This window comes from Phyllopteryx taeniolatus, chromosome 8, assembly GCF_024500385.1.
Source record: "Phyllopteryx taeniolatus isolate TA_2022b chromosome 8, UOR_Ptae_1.2, whole genome shotgun sequence".
Classification (NCBI taxonomy): Eukaryota; Metazoa; Chordata; class Actinopteri; order Syngnathiformes; family Syngnathidae; genus Phyllopteryx; species Phyllopteryx taeniolatus.
In genome coordinates, this window is record NC_084509.1 from 4,378,616 (window position 1) to 4,401,052 (window position 22,437).

Sequence of the window (22,437 nt, forward strand, 5' to 3'; positions counted from 1 at the left end):
GGTAAATAATTAAATAAATACAGTTACATTTAGGAAAATTAGTTTTTTTTAATTGTACTTTTTTCTCATATCATTTGTGTCTCATACATTATACCACAGGTAGCCAACCAGGCCACGTACTGGTACCAGCCCTTGTCCATATAGACAGACAACCATTCACACTCAGTCTACAATTAATCAAACGCTAATTTTTTAAAATTAATTTTTTACCAAGTCAAAACAGGGAAATAGATCAATTTGCACTCAAGTGAGCCGCACATTAGGCTACATGTCAGGAGTTAATTGGCCACGTGGTAATGTGGTCTCTATACACAACCTTAGAGTCAAGCTACTGTTCCAAAATCAGCCAGTGTCCCCAGAGTTTGATGGAGTGTTGTGGTGGCTGACACAACTTGTCTGCTCTTGTCGCTCAGTCAACTGGGAAAAGGCACACCTGTTACCCCACACGCCACCACCACACACACACACAAACACTTCCTTGGTCAACAGTAACACAGACCTCAATTTAATGACCTTTTTGGAAAAAACTACAGAAATACTTTTCAGAATTTATGATGATTACTTTGAGATTCACATTTTAAAATTACACATTTTAGGTTCACTGAAGACTAAACCGGGGTTTTATTTTTCAATTTTTTACAGCCAGTACTACCGAAAAAAATATGTAGCTATCCCAAATACCACCACAATTACCAACATTAAAAAACTATAGCATAATGAATAGGTCTAAGTTGTCATCAAAAACAAGATGGATTTTATTCCTAAAAAGTATATTTAATAATTTAATATTTTTGTACACCACTGTAACATTTTTCAGTTTGAACATTAACAGTGCTTAAATATAGTAAAAAAAAAAGTTTTTTTAAAAACTGTACTTAAATTATGATTAAACTAAAATGTATAGCACATAAAAAACATTACCTAAATAAGTTTAACAACAGACATTTCTTAAAGTCCCTGTAATGTGAAAATAAAAATTCTTATAAATTTGACACACCACAGTGAAGAGTAATAATATATATATATTATATATGAGTAAAGGAAACCTTTTACACCCTCCTAAAAGATCCTGGTCAGGTCTAAGAATCTTAAGCATTCAAATCATCCATTTGGGACATCGTACATGCATGTCAGAGTGTGAATAATTTGTGACATAAAAATATTTTCTTTTATTTTGCTTAACTTTTGAAGCCTTTTGCAACATTGTGTCAGTTCTAGCTAAAAGACCAACATTAACACAAAATTACACCAGGATGTACTGTAAGAACAGAACAGAGGGATGAGGCGAAAGGTTTCAACATGGAGATCTTTATTAAAGCTCAGTTTTCATAGTATAAAGTTCATCATTGTTGAAACTGCATGCAGTGGCTTGGTTTGAGGCACGTTACACTAAGGAAAGAATGAGCAAGATGACAAAAATAACCATCAGACATAGAATTGCATAATCATGTGGATATTGCAATTTAATTAATTACAAATTATGTTTATGATATCAAGCCACTCTTTTCCATGGAGGCATGACAAAAATATACATATAAAAGGCAGATGCGAGAGACAGAAACACAAAATGTTGTCAAACCATTTACTTTAAAGTAACATTGCCACTAAACATAGAGGCACAGAACCGCCTTGACCATGTGTATTTGTTCCAACTCAGTTAAACCTGAGCCACGTGTGACATTTAAATGGAAAGAATGAACTATAGTTGTCAATTCAGAATAGAAAAACATTTGTAGTTTAAAATGGAGCAGGAGACGAACCACACAGTTAAGCATTTAATATGGCCACTCCTCCCAATGACTGGGTTATGTTGATAAAGCCTGAAGGCTTTACGTTCAAAAAGGAACAAATGTGCAAAGACGCGCTCTTGTTCAACACAAGAACAGCAACAAAAGACGACCACATTTCACAAATGATTATGTACTAATTCTTGTTTAAAAAGCCCACATATTGCAGCCTAATGAGAAAGTGTTATACTATATTCTGGAAATAGCAGGATCCAGAACTTTATCACATTAGAGGAAAAAAAAACAAAAAACAGGCACATACAAAGTTACCTATGAGGCCTCCTGCACAGCTTCAAACCAACCATAATGGTAAGGATGTTGTCCGTGACGACCACCAGGAGGTGCCAAAGACAAGCATCTACTTTTGGCAAAACGAGCTAACAAAATGTTAATTGGTCACACATATAGGGCTGTCTGTTCAGCTCCACTTATGACAGGCAACCGTCTTCAAAGCACAGTATACAGGTAGAAAGTGAAAGTAAGTGGATGAACACATTCAGACCCACTACAACAAGACAACCTTTGACCAAAGGGGTATGTGTGGGTGGGGGGTATGAACAAAACAGTCATTCTGCTGTTTTCATAACAGGGGTATTCTGTGCTCATCACGCAATGCAACATCCACAGCCTAAAATGTTTACAGCATCTTGTCACTCCATTGTGAAGGTAGACTCACAACAGAAGGTAACCAATAACTTTTTAAACACATTTTTGAATGTGGAGCAAAAAAAAACAAAAAACAAAAACAAAAAAATCATCAATTTCTGATCGCCAAAATTATTAAGAAAAGGGGATAAGGAGCGCCGATCACAGCCTGGTCTGTCGTCCTTGGGAATGTTGACGAAAAAGGGGGCGAAGGGATGTACAGAGGAGATGAATGGTTGTGACGAGTTCACCAGCCTTCGCTGATAACTTGTTTGTGCACTGAATGTGTGTATGTGTCTACTATCACTGCCATGTTATTTATTTTTATTTTTTTTATTCCCACTCTGTGGTGCCAGGTGGCTTGGAGGTCAAGTCATACATGACTCTGGAGATGCCTGGGATTTTTCTGATCTCGTTGACCATCTTTAGCACCACCTGGGGGGGGGGGAAGAGCCGATGATATGAGGCCATATGTACATTTTAAACAGCCTTTACCAATTATATCAATATTAGGATAAAACAAATCTTTTTTGAAATGTAAATGCTGAATATGTATCCCTCCCATATCACAGTCAATCATTATATCCTAGATTTTTACATGATCATGTTGATGGGTTTTTACGGCATACAGACAAATTTAGAGTCGTGCGCTTTCAGTGTACTGTAGTGCCATGTTGTGCCACAGCATGCCGGGCATCACTGAAGTGTACTGGAAGAGATGCAACTTAATTTAGAGCAAAATGAAGAGCCAGAGAAGGTCCCCAACTATAAACTCCAGTAACAGTTGTTGTTCCCACAGAGCAGAGAGAATATATGCCTGTGAGTTTCTTTGTGTTGCTGTTCCATGTGTGTTGTAAAGCAGCAACTGTTTGAAGTTAGTCGTACCTCCTCTGGTATATGGTTCCCTGGCGTGGCGGGGATGCCAGTCATGAAGTCGCTGGTGATGAACGTGCGGACCACTACAGAGCGTCGGCAGGATGGCTGCTTTTGCAGTGGGTCGCGATCAAAGTGCAGGGGGGTCAGGATGACTGGCATCTGGCTGATCTTTCCAGAGTAGCCTGAAAGGAAAGGTCCTACAGGTTTTACAGCTATCACAACAACATACATAAACATAAAACATAACATACATGTTCGCTTATAAGATATTCAGTTATGGTGGAATACAACAAACTGCTCGTCTAAGTCATTAACACATGCATGCTCAATATGAACAAAAAATAGCTACACGCAAACAAGCAGCTGGGTTACTTCAGGGCAATTTGTTTGAATAGGAAAGACCATGTTTGGAGGCTGGAATTCACAGTATTATGCAGATATGGGATTTATAGTATTAGCCACTAAGTCAGCAAAGTTCTATGAACCAAATGATGCTATAATGGCCAGTTACAATCAAAAGTAAATGTTTTGTCTTAATCTCATGAGATCTGGCTTTGACTGTAGAACAGTTGGTACATCTCCAAAGCAGCAAATGAATAAGGGATCTTCAAAATCACTCCATTTTGCCACATCCAATATGGTGGAAACATGGCCATTCGATGCAGCAGTCAAGGCAGTGTCTATGTATTGGACAATTCATTATGATGTGACACATTCTTCTTGGGTGGAAAAACCGAATATTCTCAGATGGCGCCACTTGTAAACAAACACTTTGATGTCATTTGACCAAGGCAGAAGGATTGAGAAACCCAGTGAATGGCTCCAACCAAAGGTCTATTTTCCTGTAATCTAACTAAGAAGGCCACGATCACTTCAGTTAGACTTTTCTGTCTCTCGACTTAATGGCACAATCTCTTTTGATGTTGACATGGATTGAATGCATTAGCACTGCCTTAACTAGAAGTGACATTACTTAAGATTGCCATTACTTTCGGATGTAATTTGAGGGTATTCCCATCCAAATCAGATGAACGGTATAGGCATTCCAGTTTGGATATGTGCCTCCCACTTTTTAAAGGGACCAAAAGTAACGGAACAAATTAACAATCATAAATCAAACTTTCACTTCTTAATACTTGGTTGCAAATCCTTTGCAGTCAATTACAGCCTGAAGTCTGAAACTCACAGTATCACCAGACACTGGATTTTATCCCTGGTGATGCTCTACCAGGCCTCGACTGCAACTCTCTTCAGTTCCTACTTGTTCTTGGGCATTTTCCCTTCAGTTTTGTCTTCAGCAAATGGAATGCATGCTATATCGGCTTCAGGTCAGGTGATTGACTTGGTCAATCCATAATACTCCATTTCTTTGTCTTAAAAACACTTTGGTTGCTTTCGCTGTATGCTCCAGGTCACTGTCCAGCTGCACTGTGAAGCGCCATATTGAAAAATTATTTACCTGGTGAAGAAAAAACCCTTAACAGTTGGTGACCTCTCTCTCCAGGAGGTAGGTGTATGTAATCAAGAGAGAACTTTACCAGAGTGAATACAGAGGGTTCACCACAAGATGTAAACCATTGGTTAGCCTCAAAAAACAGGGAGGCAAGATTTAGAGCGTGCCAAACAACATCTAAAAAAAGCCTTTACAGTTCTAGAACTACATCCTGTGGAAAGCTGAGACAAAGATCAACATGTGCCAGAGTGATGAGAAGGAAAGGAACTGCTCATTATCCAAAATATACCAACTCATCCGTGAAGCATGGTGGTGGTGTCATGGCGTGGGTATGTATGGCTGCCAACGGAGCTGGTTCCCTTGTATTTTTTTATGATGTGACTGCTGACAACAGCAGCAGGAAAAAAGTGTTTCAGGCAATATTAATTGGTCAAATTCAGCCAAATGTTTCTGAACTCATGAGACAGTGCTTCACAGTGCAGATGGATAGTGACCCGAAGCATACTGCAAAAGCAACCAAAGGTAAAGAAGTTGAACGGTATGCAATAGCCAAGTCAATTACCTGATCTGAACCAGATTGAGCAAGTATTTCACTGGCTCAAGACAAAATTGAAGGAAAAATGCTCCAAGAACAAGCTGAAACTGAAGACATTTGCAGAAGTGGCCTGGTAGAACATTACCAGAGATGAAATCCAGTATCTGGTGACGTCCGGGCATTCCAGAATTCAGGCTGTAATTGACTGCAATTGATTTGCAACCGCCAACATGGTGGGCGACTGGTTAGCACATCTGCCTCACAGTTCTGGGGAGCGGGGTTCAAATCCACCTGTGTGGAGTTTGCATGTTCTCCCCGTGCCCGGGTGGGTTTTCTCCGGGAACTCCGGTTTTCTCCCACATCCCAAAAACATGCGTGGTAGGTTGATTGAAGACTCTAAATTGCCCGTAGGTGTGAATGTGAGTGCGAATGGTTGTTTGTTTCTATGTGCCCTGCGATTGGCTGGCGACCGGTTCAGGGTGTACCCCGCCTCCCGCCTGAAGATAGCTGGGATAGGCTCAAGCAGCCCCCGACCCTGGTGAGGGTAAGCGGTAAAGAAAATGGATGTATGGATGATTTGCAACCAAGTACTGTATTAAAAAGTTATGGTTTTATTTAATATTGTTAATTTGTCCCAAACCTTATGGTCCTTTACAAAGTTCACCTGATTTGAATGTAAATACTCCCAAATTAAAGCTGCAAATCTTCAGTTAAAGTACATATTGTTCATTTCATTTCAAATCCATTGTGGTGGGGTTTGGAGCCATTATACCTCTGACTGCTCCCTGTTACCAAACCTGCTTGAACCATTCAAAAACGCAATGGTAGGATGACTGTTCAAACAATAAAAGATGAAGAAGGCTCCTTCTTGCCTCAAAGTCTAAACCAAATAACTGATCTCCAGTCTTTATGCAGAACTTCAATTATTCTCTAGAATATGGAAAGTCCCACCCAGCTTCAAACATTCCACCATCATCCTAGTCACAGAGAAACACTTCTTTTTGGGACTGAATGACCACAGGCGCCGACATCTGTGGTCATGAAATCCTTTGAAAGCACATGAAGAGCATTACAGGACACATGCTGGATCCCCGTGCAGTTTGCCTAACAGGCATACTGTACACTTTGGAGAATGATGCAGTCAACATGAGGCTGCACTTTAACTCACAGATGATACCAGTCATCGGTCTCATCAATGACGGTCTGCATATATAAAGCAAGTGTAGCATTAGCGCTTTGGGGCAGCAAGCACAACCTGGAGCCGAACATGCGCAAAACTGCTGAGATAATTGTACACTTTGGGAGACATTCTTTGTCGTGGCTTCTTATCACACTGCCCTACTGTCCCGTGTCTACCATCGGCACATTTAAGAACTACAATCTCTTAGGACATTAAGCAGGTGTCCAAAATCAATTCCAACCTCAAAAAGGCCCAGCATAGGATATACTTGCTGTTGCTACTGAAAAAGCAGTCATTGAATTAGTTCTGTGATCATCCATCACTGTCTGGTTTGGTGGTGCTACAAAAGGAGGACAAAAATCAGAGCATAACCAACTGTAAGAATCAAAGTTAAACTGTTGTTGAACACTGTACACCAAATACATCCGACATTCTTCCGACTTCTTAAATAATTGACCCGTGAGTTACAGCGTTTGTGGAACAGCTTGCAGCTCAAATAATTAAAAAACAAATCTAGAGAATTTTCAATTATGCTTTTAAGTCAACTTATGTATAACCTTATTTAGCTTCAAATTTAGTTTTGCAGCCGCCAATTTTATTTTTTAAATCGTATAGCACTTGTTAAATTTATGTATGGCACGATATAAAAATAATTTCCTTCATTCACATACCACAATTAAATAATATGAAATCATTGCTGCTCAGCCATTATGTTAAATAACTCAAAATAACAACGCACATAGGAGAGGAACATTTTCTGGAGTAACATGTTTGCCTGTATGGTTATGAGACATTCCCCTTGTGGGTGCAAATATGCAACTAGTCAAGTTACATGACTCCTCGAAGGCAAACTTTAGTGTCTCCTAAAGGTAGTGACTATAAGTGCTCCACTACTTACAACAGTCTCTTAACTGACTTGTTTAAAGTGCGTAATGTTAAATAATTTCCAGATTCAAAGTGCTTTTTAAACCAGACACTCACCCGACTCTCTGAGGATAGAATGAGCAACAAAGTCAGCCTGTCTGAGGGTGCCTAGAACGCCTGTGGTCAGGAAAGTTGGAGTGATGTCTATTGGTGACTCCTTCACATGGGACCCAAATACATAGACAACTCTAAAAAGTGGGAGGGAGTCAGAAAAACCTTGGTGTAGATATGAAAGCTCCACTTATCACAGATTGTTTATCACATAAGAAATCTATACGGTAGCCGTGCATGTTACCTATTGATGCTATGGCACATGCGAGGGATGAGTCTGGCCAGGAACATGAGAGATTCCCAATGAGGTGCTTCTTTGCTTGTGACACCACACACATAACTGTAAGAGCGGCAATCTCCCTGTATGAGAAAATCTATTATTTAGTGAGTAAATAAGAACAATTGTAACTAAAACTTTCACTGTGGCATTTGTAATAGGTAAGAGGGCATAGAAGTTAAAAACTGACAATGTTTGTCTACCCTCTCCACCACACTTTTGAGGTTTAGGCTAAAATTAAAACCTTAGTGACAAAATAGGAAGTAAAAAGAAAAAACAAATCCAGCGCAGTGGCAGTCTAGTCAAGGGTTCTTTCAGCGAGACTAAAAGTTATTTAATAACAAGATAATGAGGTTTTTGGCCAAGTAACAGTTATCACAAATTCCACTTCTTCAGATACAGGAAATGTGAAACGCACATCTGTCAGTCTTCCATATGGAGAGAGGAGACCAAATTAAATAAACATCGGAGTAACTTTGGGTGGGGGAAGACAAGTCTACTGGTCAGTTACTACATGATAAACAACCGGAGGATGATGAGTAAGTCCAGACTTAACTACAGAGAAGCTGGATGAGCCCAAACAAATGACAAACTGATCACCTGGACGCCAACAGTTTTGATGGGCAACAGGAAGGCATTAAGTGAATGAAGGCTGGTGATCTGCATGAGCTTCTCTTCCTCCTCGTCTGATATGCACGACTTGACTCTCTGCAGCAAGGCATGTGGCTGGAAACAAGTGAGACAGAAAATCTCTGAAAACATGGGGCTCAACAGTTTACACGGGATAAGCCTTGTCTGAATTTTAAAAGAGGCAAACATTTGTTGTCCTCACCATTTAATTACTGATCGGTCTCAGTGTGAAAATGTATTGGAACAAAACACTGACCTTTTTGACGCTAGCAGAGAAGTCTGTGACAATTTTGAGGATGTTATTGGTTTCAGCAAAATCTTTGCAGATGTACGGCTCCTCTGCACAAATAACTCTGATGGACAGACCAGGACCTACATGTGAAGGAAAGAGAAAGACTTATCCCAACAAATAAACTATGGAAAACCTAACATATCAGTCAGTCATTTTATGAACTGTTTGTTAATGCAAATCCCCTGTTTATGACAGACTTTGGTTTCCACGGCGGGGACGTAACCTGACTTTGTATGCCGATCGGAATGTGTTGTCGTCGATCACTAACCTGCACTAACCCAGTAGTAAAGTCTTAATTACAGTACATATTTGTATGAAAAACACTTGCAGGCCATAAATATGAATCAAATAAAAAACATGAGTCATGTGGTAACTTGAGTGTTTCATTGAACACTATTCCATGACACATCAAGACTGTTGTAAACCTAGAACCCCCTTTACACGTATTTGTAAAGCGAGAAAAATTATACAGTGTGTGTTTGTGTGCGTGTTTATGTACTTGCCAGGGAAAGGGTGCCGCGAGACTATCTCCTCTGGCAGGCCCAATTCTCTCCCGAGTGCTCGAACCTCATCTTTATGGAAATCTTTCAATGGTTCGATAACTTTTCCCTGGAGGATCACAGACCAGTACAATTAGCATTGTAACAGAAATTAACACACTTAGGTTTGCAGTTCTATTTTAAAAAAAAGGCTGAGCAATACAAAGAGAATGAAGTCCATCACAGTATGTATGAATCTTTTACTTTTTAGCTAGCAAAGTTACCCTCAGGGTCAAGGGAACACAGGGGTTATGATTTAGCAAAGTCTCCACTATAAAGACTCCTCTTGCATCACTTTCTCCTTTTTTGTGACTAATACACATGCAGTACGTATTGTCGAGTGGTCGCATAATGTAATGAATGGTGTGTACGATTGATGGTACAAAATATGCCTAAATTGACACAGTATATATACACACAACAAACAAATGTATATGTTGAAAGAATTATCGGTAAATTATTTACCTCATCTCTGAGTTTGCGGATGAGCTCTGTGTCATTGTGGTGTGTTTTGATGACCTCTGCCTTCCCACTGGCAAGATGAGAGGCGCTCTCAATGAGATCTGGTCTCAGGGTACCCTGAGCTAAAAGAACCTCTTCTGGTTTTAGATTCATCTCTCCTATCACCTCATTTGCCACCTGCAAAACAACACAATTCATAAAGTGTCATAGAAGTAACAAAAAAATGAAAAGTAAAAGCAAGCAGTCAATAACCAATGTCAGGCCAACATAAAAATAATTGTGCAAATTGGACTAACAATGTCAAGATTAAATTCAATGCAAAATAGACGAACAATAATTAGACTAACTTGTAAATGTTTACCCACCTTGACAAATGTATCCCCAATAATTTTTCTTTTCTCTTCGGGGTTGGTGGTCATATTTAAGGTCTTACTGATCCTTTTCCGGGGAGTTCTGTCCTCCTCCGAAATGGGAAGTGTTGTTGTTCCATTGTAGAAAGTGTGTGAGGCATTCACCACTGAACATATTGGCAGAGCGAAGGGCGGAAGAGCAGAAAACAGAATTTGGTTATGCAGAGACCACAGTATTGACTAGAGATTTCACACATGAGGCTTCATGCCTAACACATCTAATCATTTAGACCACACCTACCTTTGAGTTTGATGCCCAGTTTTGTGAGGGCCTCCTCTACGCTCTGGCTCTCCCTCTTCCTCATGAAGCCATTGTCAATGTGAACTGCAATCACTTGGTCCTGGTTCAAAGCTTTGTTGAGGAGGGCTGTGCATACGGTTGAGTCAACGCCCCCGCTCAACAGCACCTGAAGTAATCATTATACACAATGTCACTACTGTGAATATGTGTTGCTAGCAACCAACAGTGCATCCCTTAAAACAATGTATCCTAACCTTTATTGAGTCAAGGCTTATACTTTACATAAAACTCTCATAGTACACCACCAAATAAAATGTCACAAATATGAGATATATTTCCAAGAAGCCATTAGTTATTCTTTTGTATGAATGGCAACAGGTGGATACACAGGTTAATCGTACCTTCTGCTACCTTGTGGAAGACCATTTAAATGTTGTGCCTGTCACTACATGTTCCTGGCATAGATAGATGAACAAAGATACATTATTTGTAGTAAATAAATAATTATTGGACCAATTAAGTGAAGTTGGATAATTTCCCACAGCACACCTGGTGAGCTCTCACACTAATCTGCTGTGGCATAGTGCTTGGAAATCACTGCCTTAAGACACAAACACCAATCAACATTTAGAAAAGACCAGTCGAGCTGTAGAAACTACCTCAGGTTTATGTAATATAAACAATAATTAAGAAACATACCTAACTATAGTCAACAAACAAAAGACAAATTTATTCAGTGTATATACATACACACTTATTTTATACACACACACACACACACACTTTATATTCGTTGAAAGGGAACCCTTACTTTTAAGATAAGCATGCCTTATAAGATCAAAAATATCAGTTAAATGAGAAAATCACTTTAGATGTATTGATGTATTTAATATTTAAATAAATAGAACAAGCTCTAGAGTGTATCCCCAATAATTTTTCTTTTGGTGGTCATATGGTGATGGTGTCATGGTACACTCGCCTGACTTTGGTGCAGGCAGCATGGGGTCAGTTCCTACTACAGCTAAGTGACAATGTGAATGTGTGAATGGTTGTCTGTCACTGTATGGGCGCTGTGATTGATTGGCGGAGTGTAGTCCACCTTTTGCCCCAAGTCAGCTGGGATAGACTCCAGCTCCCCATGACCCTTAACAGGGTAAGTAGTACAAAAAATGGATGGATGGAACAAGCCCTAATACGCCATTCAGTTCAGTTCAGTTTATTTTTGAAAGGGGACAATGCAATTTCATAAAACACATGAAGTACACATGGTTAAAAAAGCCAGAATTAGCCAGAAGGCTAGTTTTCATCTGTAGTCCCCTGGCCATGATGTAAAAAAGCAGTAAAATACATCTACAAGACAATATAATACAGGATACATAATCAAACTATACTATTAAGAGAGAATAAAACCATAATTTTTTTGATCATAACAAAAAGACAACATAACATACTTGTCTTTTAGTGTTGGCAGCTATAGGTGTTAACTAGCCACATTTTCAGTTTTTTTGTGAAGGCCTTGTATGTTGTAAGCAGTTTAACCTCCTTAGGTACTGAGTTCCACTCACCAGCGCTCCTCACTGACCAGGCTGACTTACTGAAAGTGCTCCTGCGCAGAGGAATGAGACAGTCACCTCTGACAGAGCCTCGAGTGACACGCTCAGAGCTGTTTCTTTGGCTGATGAACTCAGCCAGAGGAGCTGGGGCCAAATCATGCAGTACTTTATAAATCAAATTTAAATCTGCAAATATGTGAAGATGGTCCCAGTTTAAAAGACTATTTTTTTAAAATTGCACAGTGATGATAGTGCCTTGGTTTTTTATCCATCACTTTAATTACTTCCATCACTTCCAATGGTTTTTTTGCATTCTGACCAGCCTGGGACCAACTGGTTATGCAATAGTTAAAGTGACTAAGAATCATCGAATGCAGGTAAATTTTTGCAGCTTCAGTTGACATTTCATTCCGAATTGCACGAAAATTTGCGAGGTTTAATTTGATATTTTTACACAATTTGTCAATATGGGCTTTAAAGGAAAGCTGTGAATCAATTATTAACCCAAGATATTTGTATTGGCTGACAATTTGCATTTTTTCTCCATTAACAAGTATGTCGGGGTCAGGTGATACTCTATTTGTTTTAGAGAGATACATGCCTACAGTTTTAGAAACGTTTAGCTGTAGACAGCACTCCTGCAACCAAGTTGTGACACAGGACATTGTATTAGTGAGTTTAGCAGCAACAGTATCTTTGGAGCGACCATGAACAAAGAAAACTGTGTCGTCTGCATACATTACGCACTCTGCTTCAGAGCAAACAGTGGGCAAATCGTTGATATAAAGACTAAATAAAAGGGGGCCCAATATTGATCCCTGAGGGACTCCAGAGGTTAGCCTAAGAGACTCTGATCTGCAGTTGTTAACTGATACAGATTGTGTTCGGTCATGCAGATATGATTCAATCCAGCTCACAGCTTTGCGAGAGAAGTTAAATTTTGAGAGCTTGGTAAGAAGAACAAAGTGATTTACTGTATCAAAAGCTTTCCTGAGGTCCAAGAACACCGCCCCTACAACTCCACCCTTGTCGAGAGAAGATTTTATTTTCTCAATGAAGAGGCATGTAGCCATTTCAGTGGAATGCTTGGATCTGAAACCAAACTGCATGGCGTGGTTTGTTGCTAACATCAAAAGATGTGAAGCTGCAAAGACAAACTTTGCTTCCCCTGTTGTATTTGGACTGAAAATTGCCCCCCCCCCCCAAATACTTAGATGAGCTGTGAGTGTACCCTTTAAATAAAACGTTATGAGCCAAGAACCACTCTTATCTCACGCACACTCCCCTGAGATGAAGCCTAGTTTATAAAGGCGCTTAGGAAGTCGATAGGCACTTTTCAGAGAGAACTGTTTCATTTGAGTGTTTAATTGCCTCGACTGATGCGGTCACTGCTTCCCAAGTGGCTACCACACCACGCACACACCTATTTTCCGAGCTTGTGGAAGGATTCTTCCATTTTTCTCCCTTTTAGAACAAAAAATGTGGGGCAAAAACAAACGACTTGTTACAATGTTACACTCACCAACACTTTGGACTTGCCGACTTTTTCTATGATTTCACTGATGCAGGCCTGCTGGCGGTTCTGGACAGTAAAGTTACTTGGGCATCCTGCAATCTCAAAGAGGAAGTTGCGAAGCATCTCCATGCCACGCTCTGTCAAGTCTACCTCGGGGTGAAACTGAGTTCCATACAGCTTCTTCTGCTCATTGGCAATACCTGGCAGCCAAAATACATGCAGAGGCTGTTTGCAAAACCCCTTTCAAAGCCTGTCATAACATCTTGCAGAAAGCAATATTCTTTATGGTAGCATTATCTTTGTCTTTAAATTAAGTAAATGAAGTAATCATCTCATACCAGCAATGATGTTTCCTGATTGGGCCACCACTTTAAAGCCATCAGCCACTTTATCCACACTGTCTCCATGGGTCAGCAGAACCACTTCCTCCTTCTGAAGGCCTCTGATTTGATAAACATAAACAGGTACAGTCTGTCAACTTTCCAGAGAAAGTGTCAGTCTCAAGGCATTTTCACACTGCACTTAGCACACTGTGCCATCGAAGTGGTCAAACAACTCATTCATTGTGTATGTGCTGCCGCGGAGGCATTCATCGGGTGCAACGCACCTGACTACTACTACAGCTACCACAACAAATAAATAAATAAATGAGTTTATATAGCACATTAATGGAAACTAATTTAAAACTCCAAAATAAAATGTCTATTCATAACATCCAGATGGATAAAGACAATTCAGTTACAGCAGCAAGTAGCATGAACCGTGATTGTTTGCTTCTCCTTTCTCTCCTGTGTTAATGTTGACTTTTTACTTTAATCACTTATAAGAGGTATAATTATAAAAACAAATATATATTTTTAGCTACACTGATTGATTTGTTATGGCGTGTTACATTAAAGGTTAACAATCTCAAAGTGGTTCTTGCATCCTTTGATTTTTGGACACCCCTGCACTACACTAACTGGTTTATAAACTATGATAAAAAGGAAAAATTTAAGAAATATTACCTGAAGAGTGAGCAGGTGTTGTCCACTCCAATATTGAACACCCCATCTTCCCGTACACATTTTTTGTGAACTGTACCACCAAAAACTTTATTCATCATCTGGAAATGACAGAAGACATATCAACAAACTTCATTTTGTTTGATGCGACAATGGCAAGCAGAATGAAGAAATATGCTATAGAACAGAGAGCTGATGGTTAAGATATCCAAGCTGTCTGTGAAAATAGAGCTAATGATGCTTTTATCTCCCCGAGTTAGTCTCAATCTGCCCTTGAAGCAAGATGATGAAATCCCAGCAGGGCCATGAGAGCAGAACATCCATCCATCCATCCATCCATCCATTTTCTGAGCTGCTTCTCCTCACTAGGGTCGCGGGCGTGCTGGAGCCTATCCCAGCTATCATCGGGCAGGAGGCGGGGTACACCCTAAACTGGTTGCCAGCCAATCGCAGGGCACATACAAACAAACAACCATTCACACTCACATTCACACCTACGGGCAATTTAGAGTCGTCAATTAACCTAGCATGCAGCAGCCAGGACATCGATGCAAAGTGGAAGTTACTCAGATACTGAGAGTGAATACACTGAGAACTAGGCTTTACACGATCAGGATTTTTGGGGCCGATCACCGAGTTTAAAAAACGATCCAATCACAAGATGGAGGAATGTGTCTGTTTAAATGACCTGTTCATCTACTGTATATACCTGTGTACTTAATTGCTCAAAAAAATTATATTTACAATAAATGTATCTTTGTTCCTCTATTTATGCCAGTGAGGCATAGTGACAGAGAACAAATGAATGGTCTTCTATTAGATGACAAGAAGTAAATACAGTAATTAATGTATCCACTTTTTGTGACATTTTAGTTTGTTGGTGTGCCGTGAGATTTTTCAATTGTAAAATATGTTCCTTGGCTCCATAAAGGTTGGAAATCACTGCTCTAGTCAGATCGTGTATTCTAATCAGTCAGGTCAAACCAACATTACATGACTGAAATAATGGGTGCTAACTTACTGTAATTAAATTACTTTATTTTTAATTAAATTACTTCACCCACACAGAAACTTTAGCGCATGATTCGACAGAACGTCGGCATGTTTGAGTACAACCGTTCGTGCTACCACTAGCTTGCTAGGCTACATAACGTTTTTGTTGCCTGCTTGCGAGCCGTATCGTATTAAAAGTACGTGAACATACCTCAAGCAAGCCTTAAACGAACATCTGACCACCAACACACGTTTTTCCCCATTAATCCTCATATTACAGTCGGCGCGATCCACTCTTGTTGTCGTCGCCACGGTAACGAGTGTATCCGGTCGCATTTGAGTTGACAAGATAAAGCCCAATGATAGTAAAAAATGGGATGCGGTGGTATCAGATTTTATTGCAGTAGTCTGACATAGTGCAATCGTGAAAGAGCAAATTTGTCTTGTCGTCTGATCCCCGGCACTACGTGTTGTCTGTCTCAGATGTGTTGTCTGTTCCACATGCCAACATGTTTTTTTTTTGTTTTTGTTTTTTATAACTTTATTGGCCGTCAGATATTTCCAATACTACGTCAAAAGACATCCGACAAGGCTAAAAATAAACTAGCTTTTGGATTCAAATATACTATGCACGATGGGGACGGGGAGTAAATGTCTTTTGCGGAGCCAATCAATGACGTCATTGATTGGATCGGCGAATGATGACATTAAAGGCGATCAGCATAAAATGCTAATTATCGGCTGATACCGATCAGCTTGATAAAATCGGTGTAAAGTCTACTGAGATCATCGTCTACTATGACAATGATCATCAGTGTGGAATGTGTACCACTGGTGGTATGCTCGCCCCTCTAGTCGTACACGAAAGAATCCCTGCCTGAGTACTGTTCAGTTCAGAACTTTTAAGTTCAATACATTGCATCTTTAAGAACGGATTGTTTTTAAACAATTATTTACCTACAAATTTGAACTTTTATTTGCAATACATTTTAGTTGAATTATTAAGTTTTGTTTTGTTTGTCCTAAATTTAAGCGTAGTGTTAATATTCAAACCTCAAGTAATGTAACAGTGGTTTACAATATTAAATATACGGTTTAGGACTAAAACACATGGGCCTATTACACTACTGTATTTTAATGTTGCTCATGATGGTGATACGTGGAGATCCATGTATTTTTTTCTTCCGGTGATACTTGGTGTAAAGATTTTCCAAACGACTGCCTTCCTTAAGGGGATCAAAAACAATCATGTAATAGCCAAACAAAAGACTTGTACCTGCATTCCATAGCAAATCCCCAGGACTGGCTTTCCTACAGTGAATATAGCAGGGTCAAACCATGGTGCATCCTCTGCATACACAGAAGCAGGTCCCCCTGAAATGATGATTGCCCTAAAAGACAAAGTGACACATAAGAGTGGCATAGCAACAGTATTACAGGGGAACCACAAATGTAGACTGCCCCCGTGGTTGTACAATTCAAAATTCAACTAAAGTCGTACAAGAACTTAGCGTACTGAACGACACTGAGGTTTAGCAAACAACAGAGGGTTAACCGTGGGTATGTTTTACTTTTTCTTTGGCTTGGGGCTTTTTAATGCCATATTCCAAATGACCAGCCTCAACAAGTGAAGAACAATGTGAAAAGTAGAATATACACTGGAATTTACATTCAGTAAGGAAACTTGCTTTATGATTTTCTCGTACAGTATATATGGTATGGAGTATTTTATTCTTATGGTTAACTTGTTTTTACACTTGTCAGTTGTTGAATATTAGTAAAAACATTGCCTGAAGAATTAAAAAGATTTTATGGTGGCAATAGTTTGACCTTAGACAGGTCAGCATTGCAAATAAGAGTCTGTTCTCAGTTGCCTTACATGGATAAATAAAAGTTAAATAAATACAAATAAATAAAACCCTGTAAGAGATTATTATATTTGTCATTATTTCAATGGGAGAAAACTGTCAGATGCTCCACTCTACGTACAAAAAAAGACCATTTAGACAGATAGACAGGAGCAATCATGTGTGTAAAATTTTGTAAAATACTTCACCTGTAACCTTGTTCTCTAATAGCAAAGGCCGGTGTCTCCAACGGGAGGATCTCTGCGCGTACACACAGCTCTCGCACACGTCTGTCGATGACCTTGCCGTACTGGGCGCCAGCATCCAGGATGGCCACGGCTCCTTCATACGACCCATTCTGCTCCACGCTGCCGATCTGCAGCTAAGGAGACTCACGGTCACAAAATTACACTTTTGTCCATGAAAGAAGTCTAAATTATTGGTAACTCACTCCCTGACTGAACTGAGACCCCTGTCTACACTCTACTAGAGTAATTCGACTCAGTTAAGCTTGTCCTTATTGATGGCATGTGACTGACAATTTCTAATCATGCTGAAACGACATAGCTCATCAGGAAAATCACATGCAACTCATGAGTGGATGTCACAAAGATATTTTAGAACGTTAGGCATGCATTCTTTGAGAATGAGACTAATTTCATATTTCTTTGTTAAAATAAACAGTGAAGGTTTTAAAATCCATCTCTCAACACAATAGCTAACATAGGTTTGCCACTTTTTAGTCGTTTTTTTAGCTCAAGATCAACAAATAAATTCAATCACAATTTGCCCAGCATATATTTGAAATATAGTCATATATGGTCCCGGGAAGGGACCAGATCTAAATTTGGGTCTCCAGTAGGAAATGCTTGGGGAAACACAACTTTTGACAGATTAGATGCACGGGTCGATTAACCTACAAATACACTCGCATGTGGCTGTTTAAGAACATATTGACTCGAGAGAACGGGGAAACAACATAAACCCACGTGGTTTATACTACGCTCGGTTCTCTCCTATCAATCAGTAAAGCGCCCCTCAACACACCATCATCAGTAACGTTAAGGGATAGCACACTTGCACAGGGATACAAAGTTTGAAAACAGTATGACGGCAATCGAGAGGTATTTACCTCTATCAAGCCCGTTAACGACGTTAGCAAGCTGTCAAAAGACTAAACGATATCATTGCTCCAAGTTTGTGACATTGGCCGAACGCATTAGCTAGCCAAACGTTTTGTGTCACTACCAAAAGGTTGAACGGCGATGCTTTCTTGGCAGCAACCCGCTGGGAGAAGTACAATTTCATCAATTTAGCTGCTCAAGCTAACACACCGTGCCAGTGTCGCATCCGAGCGGGCGGTCCAAATAAACAGTAATAAGCATTTAGCATGTTAGCACACACTGAGCGGAGCTAAGTTAGCGGAGCTATGCTAAACCCACGCGGTGACTTCTTTTGGTGTGGGTCCAGCGTTAAAGCAGACTAACTAAGCGCTATTAGTGCACAACTGTGTCAAATAACCATATGTGTTTAACCTCAGTAGTTAACGGACGACCCTCGTTCTTAGCAACCGTCAGTGACATGGCCACGTAAAGCGGCAACAGGCGCAGGGCACCGTACACATTCCCTCCCTCCCCCCACCCATCCACCCCCGGTTGGTTAATGTTAACGCACTCTCCCAACTTTCCACGCAAATCGACACAGGTCGTAGTTAAAGCGAATGGGGAGGGAAACCACGACACTACAGCTAGTCATGTCACAGCGGCGGCGGCTGCTGCTGTTGCTACCGGCTCCACCGACCTTGCTGTCTCCGTTGCACATAGCCATGGAGGACTGCCGTGTGGTGGAATGAGCGTTCGCCTTGCTGTTCTCGCTCCGTAGGAGAGAGGGAGGAGGCAGGCAGACAGACAGAGAGAGAGAGAGAGAGAGAGAGAGAGAGAGAGAGAGAGAGAGAGAGAGAGAGAGAGAGAGAGAGAGAGAGAGATAAGGCGCTACTCGCTGGTTAGTTCCAGACTCAGCACGCCGACCGAATGGGGCAAAACACACTGGCTTCTTGCTGTGAAAGTGAGTGAGGGGACTGTCAAGCGTCCCTCTTCCTTTTTCCTTCTCTGGACTCATTTAATTGTGGCCAAATGCGCGCAGCGTGCGTGGAAAGCGGGTTGAGCATTTATTAGATATCCTTCATATCCATGGTCCATTTGCGAGTTGTTCTACTAGTATTAAGCGCACTAGTAGAACAACAACCTTAAGCTGGATATTAAAGATATACGGTATACTAGTAGGAAAACTGGCGTTCTTGTAGAACAACTAGTTACTAGTAGAGTTTTATAACTAGTGGAATTTTATGAGACTAGTAGTACTCGTGACACACAGTTGTCAACTAGTGCAGTTTTGCATGACTAGTGATATGTAGTTGCCCTGGTAGTATGGCAGTTTGTTCAACTAGTGTGCAGAAATGTTATACAGTAGTAGACGGCAGTAATGTATGGGAGCCATTTGAGCACTTTTTTGATAATCTTAATATCCATCTTAAGGTCCATGTACGAGTACACTCTTTGTCATCACTAGTAAGACAATTCAATGCACTTGTAGAACAGTGGCGAGACTACTATACTATACTTGTAGAACAACTCTTTCTTACTAGTGAAGCTGCTTCCACCACTGGCTCATAATCTGGCCTACTCGTATGCAGTTAAGCCTTACTAGTAAACTACTGCGCTGTGCTAGTAAGCTACCACTTATAGACAGTAACATACTGGTAACACCAAAATGCCCACCTATAGATATGCCTCACTAGTAAAGCATAAATGCCAAATATATGATTCTAGTACTATTAGTGAAGCACTGGGTGTTAACTAGTAGAATTGTATAATGTCACTAGTACCCACAGTTGTCAATTTGTGCACAATTTTGCCTCACTACTGGTATGCCACTGTTGTCCAACTGGTGTGCAGAAATGTCACACAGTAGTGGAAGGCAGTAATGCATGGAAAAGCCTTTGGAACATTGTCCTTGATATCCCGATTAAGGTCCATGTAATAGTACACGTTTTATCCTCACTAGTAATTCAGCGCACTAGTAGAACGACATTTTTTTTCACTGCTGCCTTCCACTGCAGTATGAACCTTCTGCACACTAGTACTAACTTTGGCTTATAAATTTGACAACTAAATGTAGGGAGGAAAAACTACTAGTGGGCCTTTTGGTGCTCCTATTACGGTCCAGGAGGCTACTAGTGTGTGACACATGCCTACCAGTTGGGCCTATAAGTGGTAGCTTACTACTGCAACATAGTAGTTTACTAGTATGGTTTAATTAGATAATAGTAGGCCAAAAGTGGCACTAGCTGCGGGAAAAAATTAACTTGTAAGACAGTCATTGTAGTAGTCCAAACTATGTCGAAAACATTTTTGTTGATGGGGGTGGAGGGGCACATGACCAAGCACACTGCTGGGGGGCACTGACCCCACCCACCCGAACCGCCACTGATACATACAAGCAGTATGTAAAATTGATGAATGTAATTGGGATCTCATCCAGCTACATTTGAGAGTCAAAATATTAGAACGACCGACAGCTTCTTCCTCCAACAGCTTCTTCCCTCTTGCCATTAACTTCCAATTCCATTGTAACATGCTGCCAATTTTATCTTAAGATTGTTGTCACATCTCTGTCGCGCCAATTATACATTATTCGTACACTCACTATAGTAGTCTCGCCACTCAGCACTATTTGCATATCTGTTGTTGACCAATACTGGCCACTCATCTGAACCATTTGCACAATTGACACTGTTCCAGATTATCGCACTACTAGTCACTTTAAACTGCTTAAATTTCTTGAAGTCTCTGCGCCATTTGCACAATGGATACTGTACCACACTATTGCTTTATTAGTCATTTCAAACTGCTCCAAATTGCAAGAGGACTCTGCATCATTTGCACAATTGTAATTTTTTTTTATCAGCATTACCACATTACTGGTAGTTCTAGACCACTTCAAACGACAACCACAATAAACATTGTTTGATCAATACGTATCAGTGTCAGGCCAAAAGAACATGATTATCTTTGCAAAGGCATGATTAATTTTGCATGTCAAAATGTTTTGGCTGCTTAATGCTGATGATGAATATGATTTCACTTTCTGCAATAGAACAATATTTATTTTACAAATACATTTTAGTCTTCACAGTAGAAATCCTAAACCATATTATAGATTAACTTGTTTTTGGCTGTTTTAAAAGCACAGAGGTGTTGTAAAGCTGCATTATTTCTAATGGGGAGCAATTCAGGACTTCATGAGTTTGACAAACAACTTTTGAGTAAAATGGAATTCACAACAGGATGTGCTTTAATTCCCTTTTTACTTGAAAGTTGTTTTCCAAACCTCAGGTATACAGTACTTGGTTACCTTGCCTTTATAGAAACAACCTCCACAAGATGAATCAGATTTTATTCTGCACTGTACTGACTATTGCACCAGCAAGTCAATTGTTTTCATACTAGAATGGTGTGACTATCCATCCATCCATTTTCCGTACCGCTTATCCTGACTAGGGTCCAGCGAGACGGGCTACACCCTGAACTGGTCACCAGCCAATTGCAGGGCACATATAAACAAACAACCATTCGCAGTCACAGTCACACCCATATTGGAATATGGGAGGAAACCTGAGTACCCGGAGAAAACCACTGTGCCGCCCTGGTGTGAATATGTAAATATAAATATACCTGCTATGTCTATAAGTCACCTTTTTATGTGATCTGCAATCGTTTACATTTTCTTTTCTTCTATCTGTTAAATATATTGGGCTGTTTCAGTTTCTGTCTTAATACAACTGACTTTGAATCAAAACTGAAACAAGCTATCAGTGTGACGCAGCAAATTTCTACACAATTGCAAGTGTAGCAACAATATTAAACATATTGTCAGTTGACTTGTGTTTTGTTAAAGAAAACCTCTTGATTTAACACCCATACTGTGGGAGAAGCACGTCAAACTGCCAACTCTTCTCAGGATGTGGCAGCATGTACTGTATGTGCAATGAACCACCTGCACTATATAACACATTGCAGACATAAAAGATATACACAGTCAGGAGAGTAATTGTTTGATTCCTTGCTGAACTTGCAAGTTTGCTCACGTACACACACAAAAACATATCTAATTTTATGGTTGTTTATACAAATATAATTACATCCTCTCAGTTAAATTAGAAG

The 22,437-nt window shown here is 40.0% G+C and overlaps 1 protein-coding gene across 2 annotated transcripts; it reads right to left on the reverse strand.

Annotated features, from left to right (window-relative positions):
• Positions 1-1,568: 1,568 nt before the first annotated feature.
• gmps (guanine monophosphate synthase) lies at positions 1,569-19,162 on the reverse strand. 2 transcript variants are annotated; one of them, XM_061781738.1, is made up of 16 exons: positions 19,016-19,162; positions 17,425-17,597; positions 16,645-16,759; positions 14,379-14,476; positions 13,710-13,813; positions 13,378-13,571; positions 10,303-10,468; positions 10,017-10,168; positions 9,655-9,828; positions 9,154-9,259; positions 8,615-8,730; positions 8,329-8,454; positions 7,696-7,811; positions 7,458-7,588; positions 3,318-3,490; positions 1,569-2,867 (listed from the first exon to the last, which is right to left on the reverse strand). In XM_061781738.1, exons 1-16 carry the CDS (start codon positions 19,040-19,042, stop codon positions 2,766-2,768), a joined length of 2,073 nt encoding a protein of 690 aa, XP_061637722.1. In that variant the 5' UTR covers positions 19,043-19,162; the 3' UTR covers positions 1,569-2,765. The 2 variants fall into 2 exon arrangements, with proteins under 2 accessions (XP_061637722.1, XP_061637721.1); XM_061781737.1 differs by lacking the exon at positions 19,016-19,162 and adding an exon at positions 18,751-18,862.
• Positions 19,163-22,437: the final 3,275 nt, after the last annotated feature.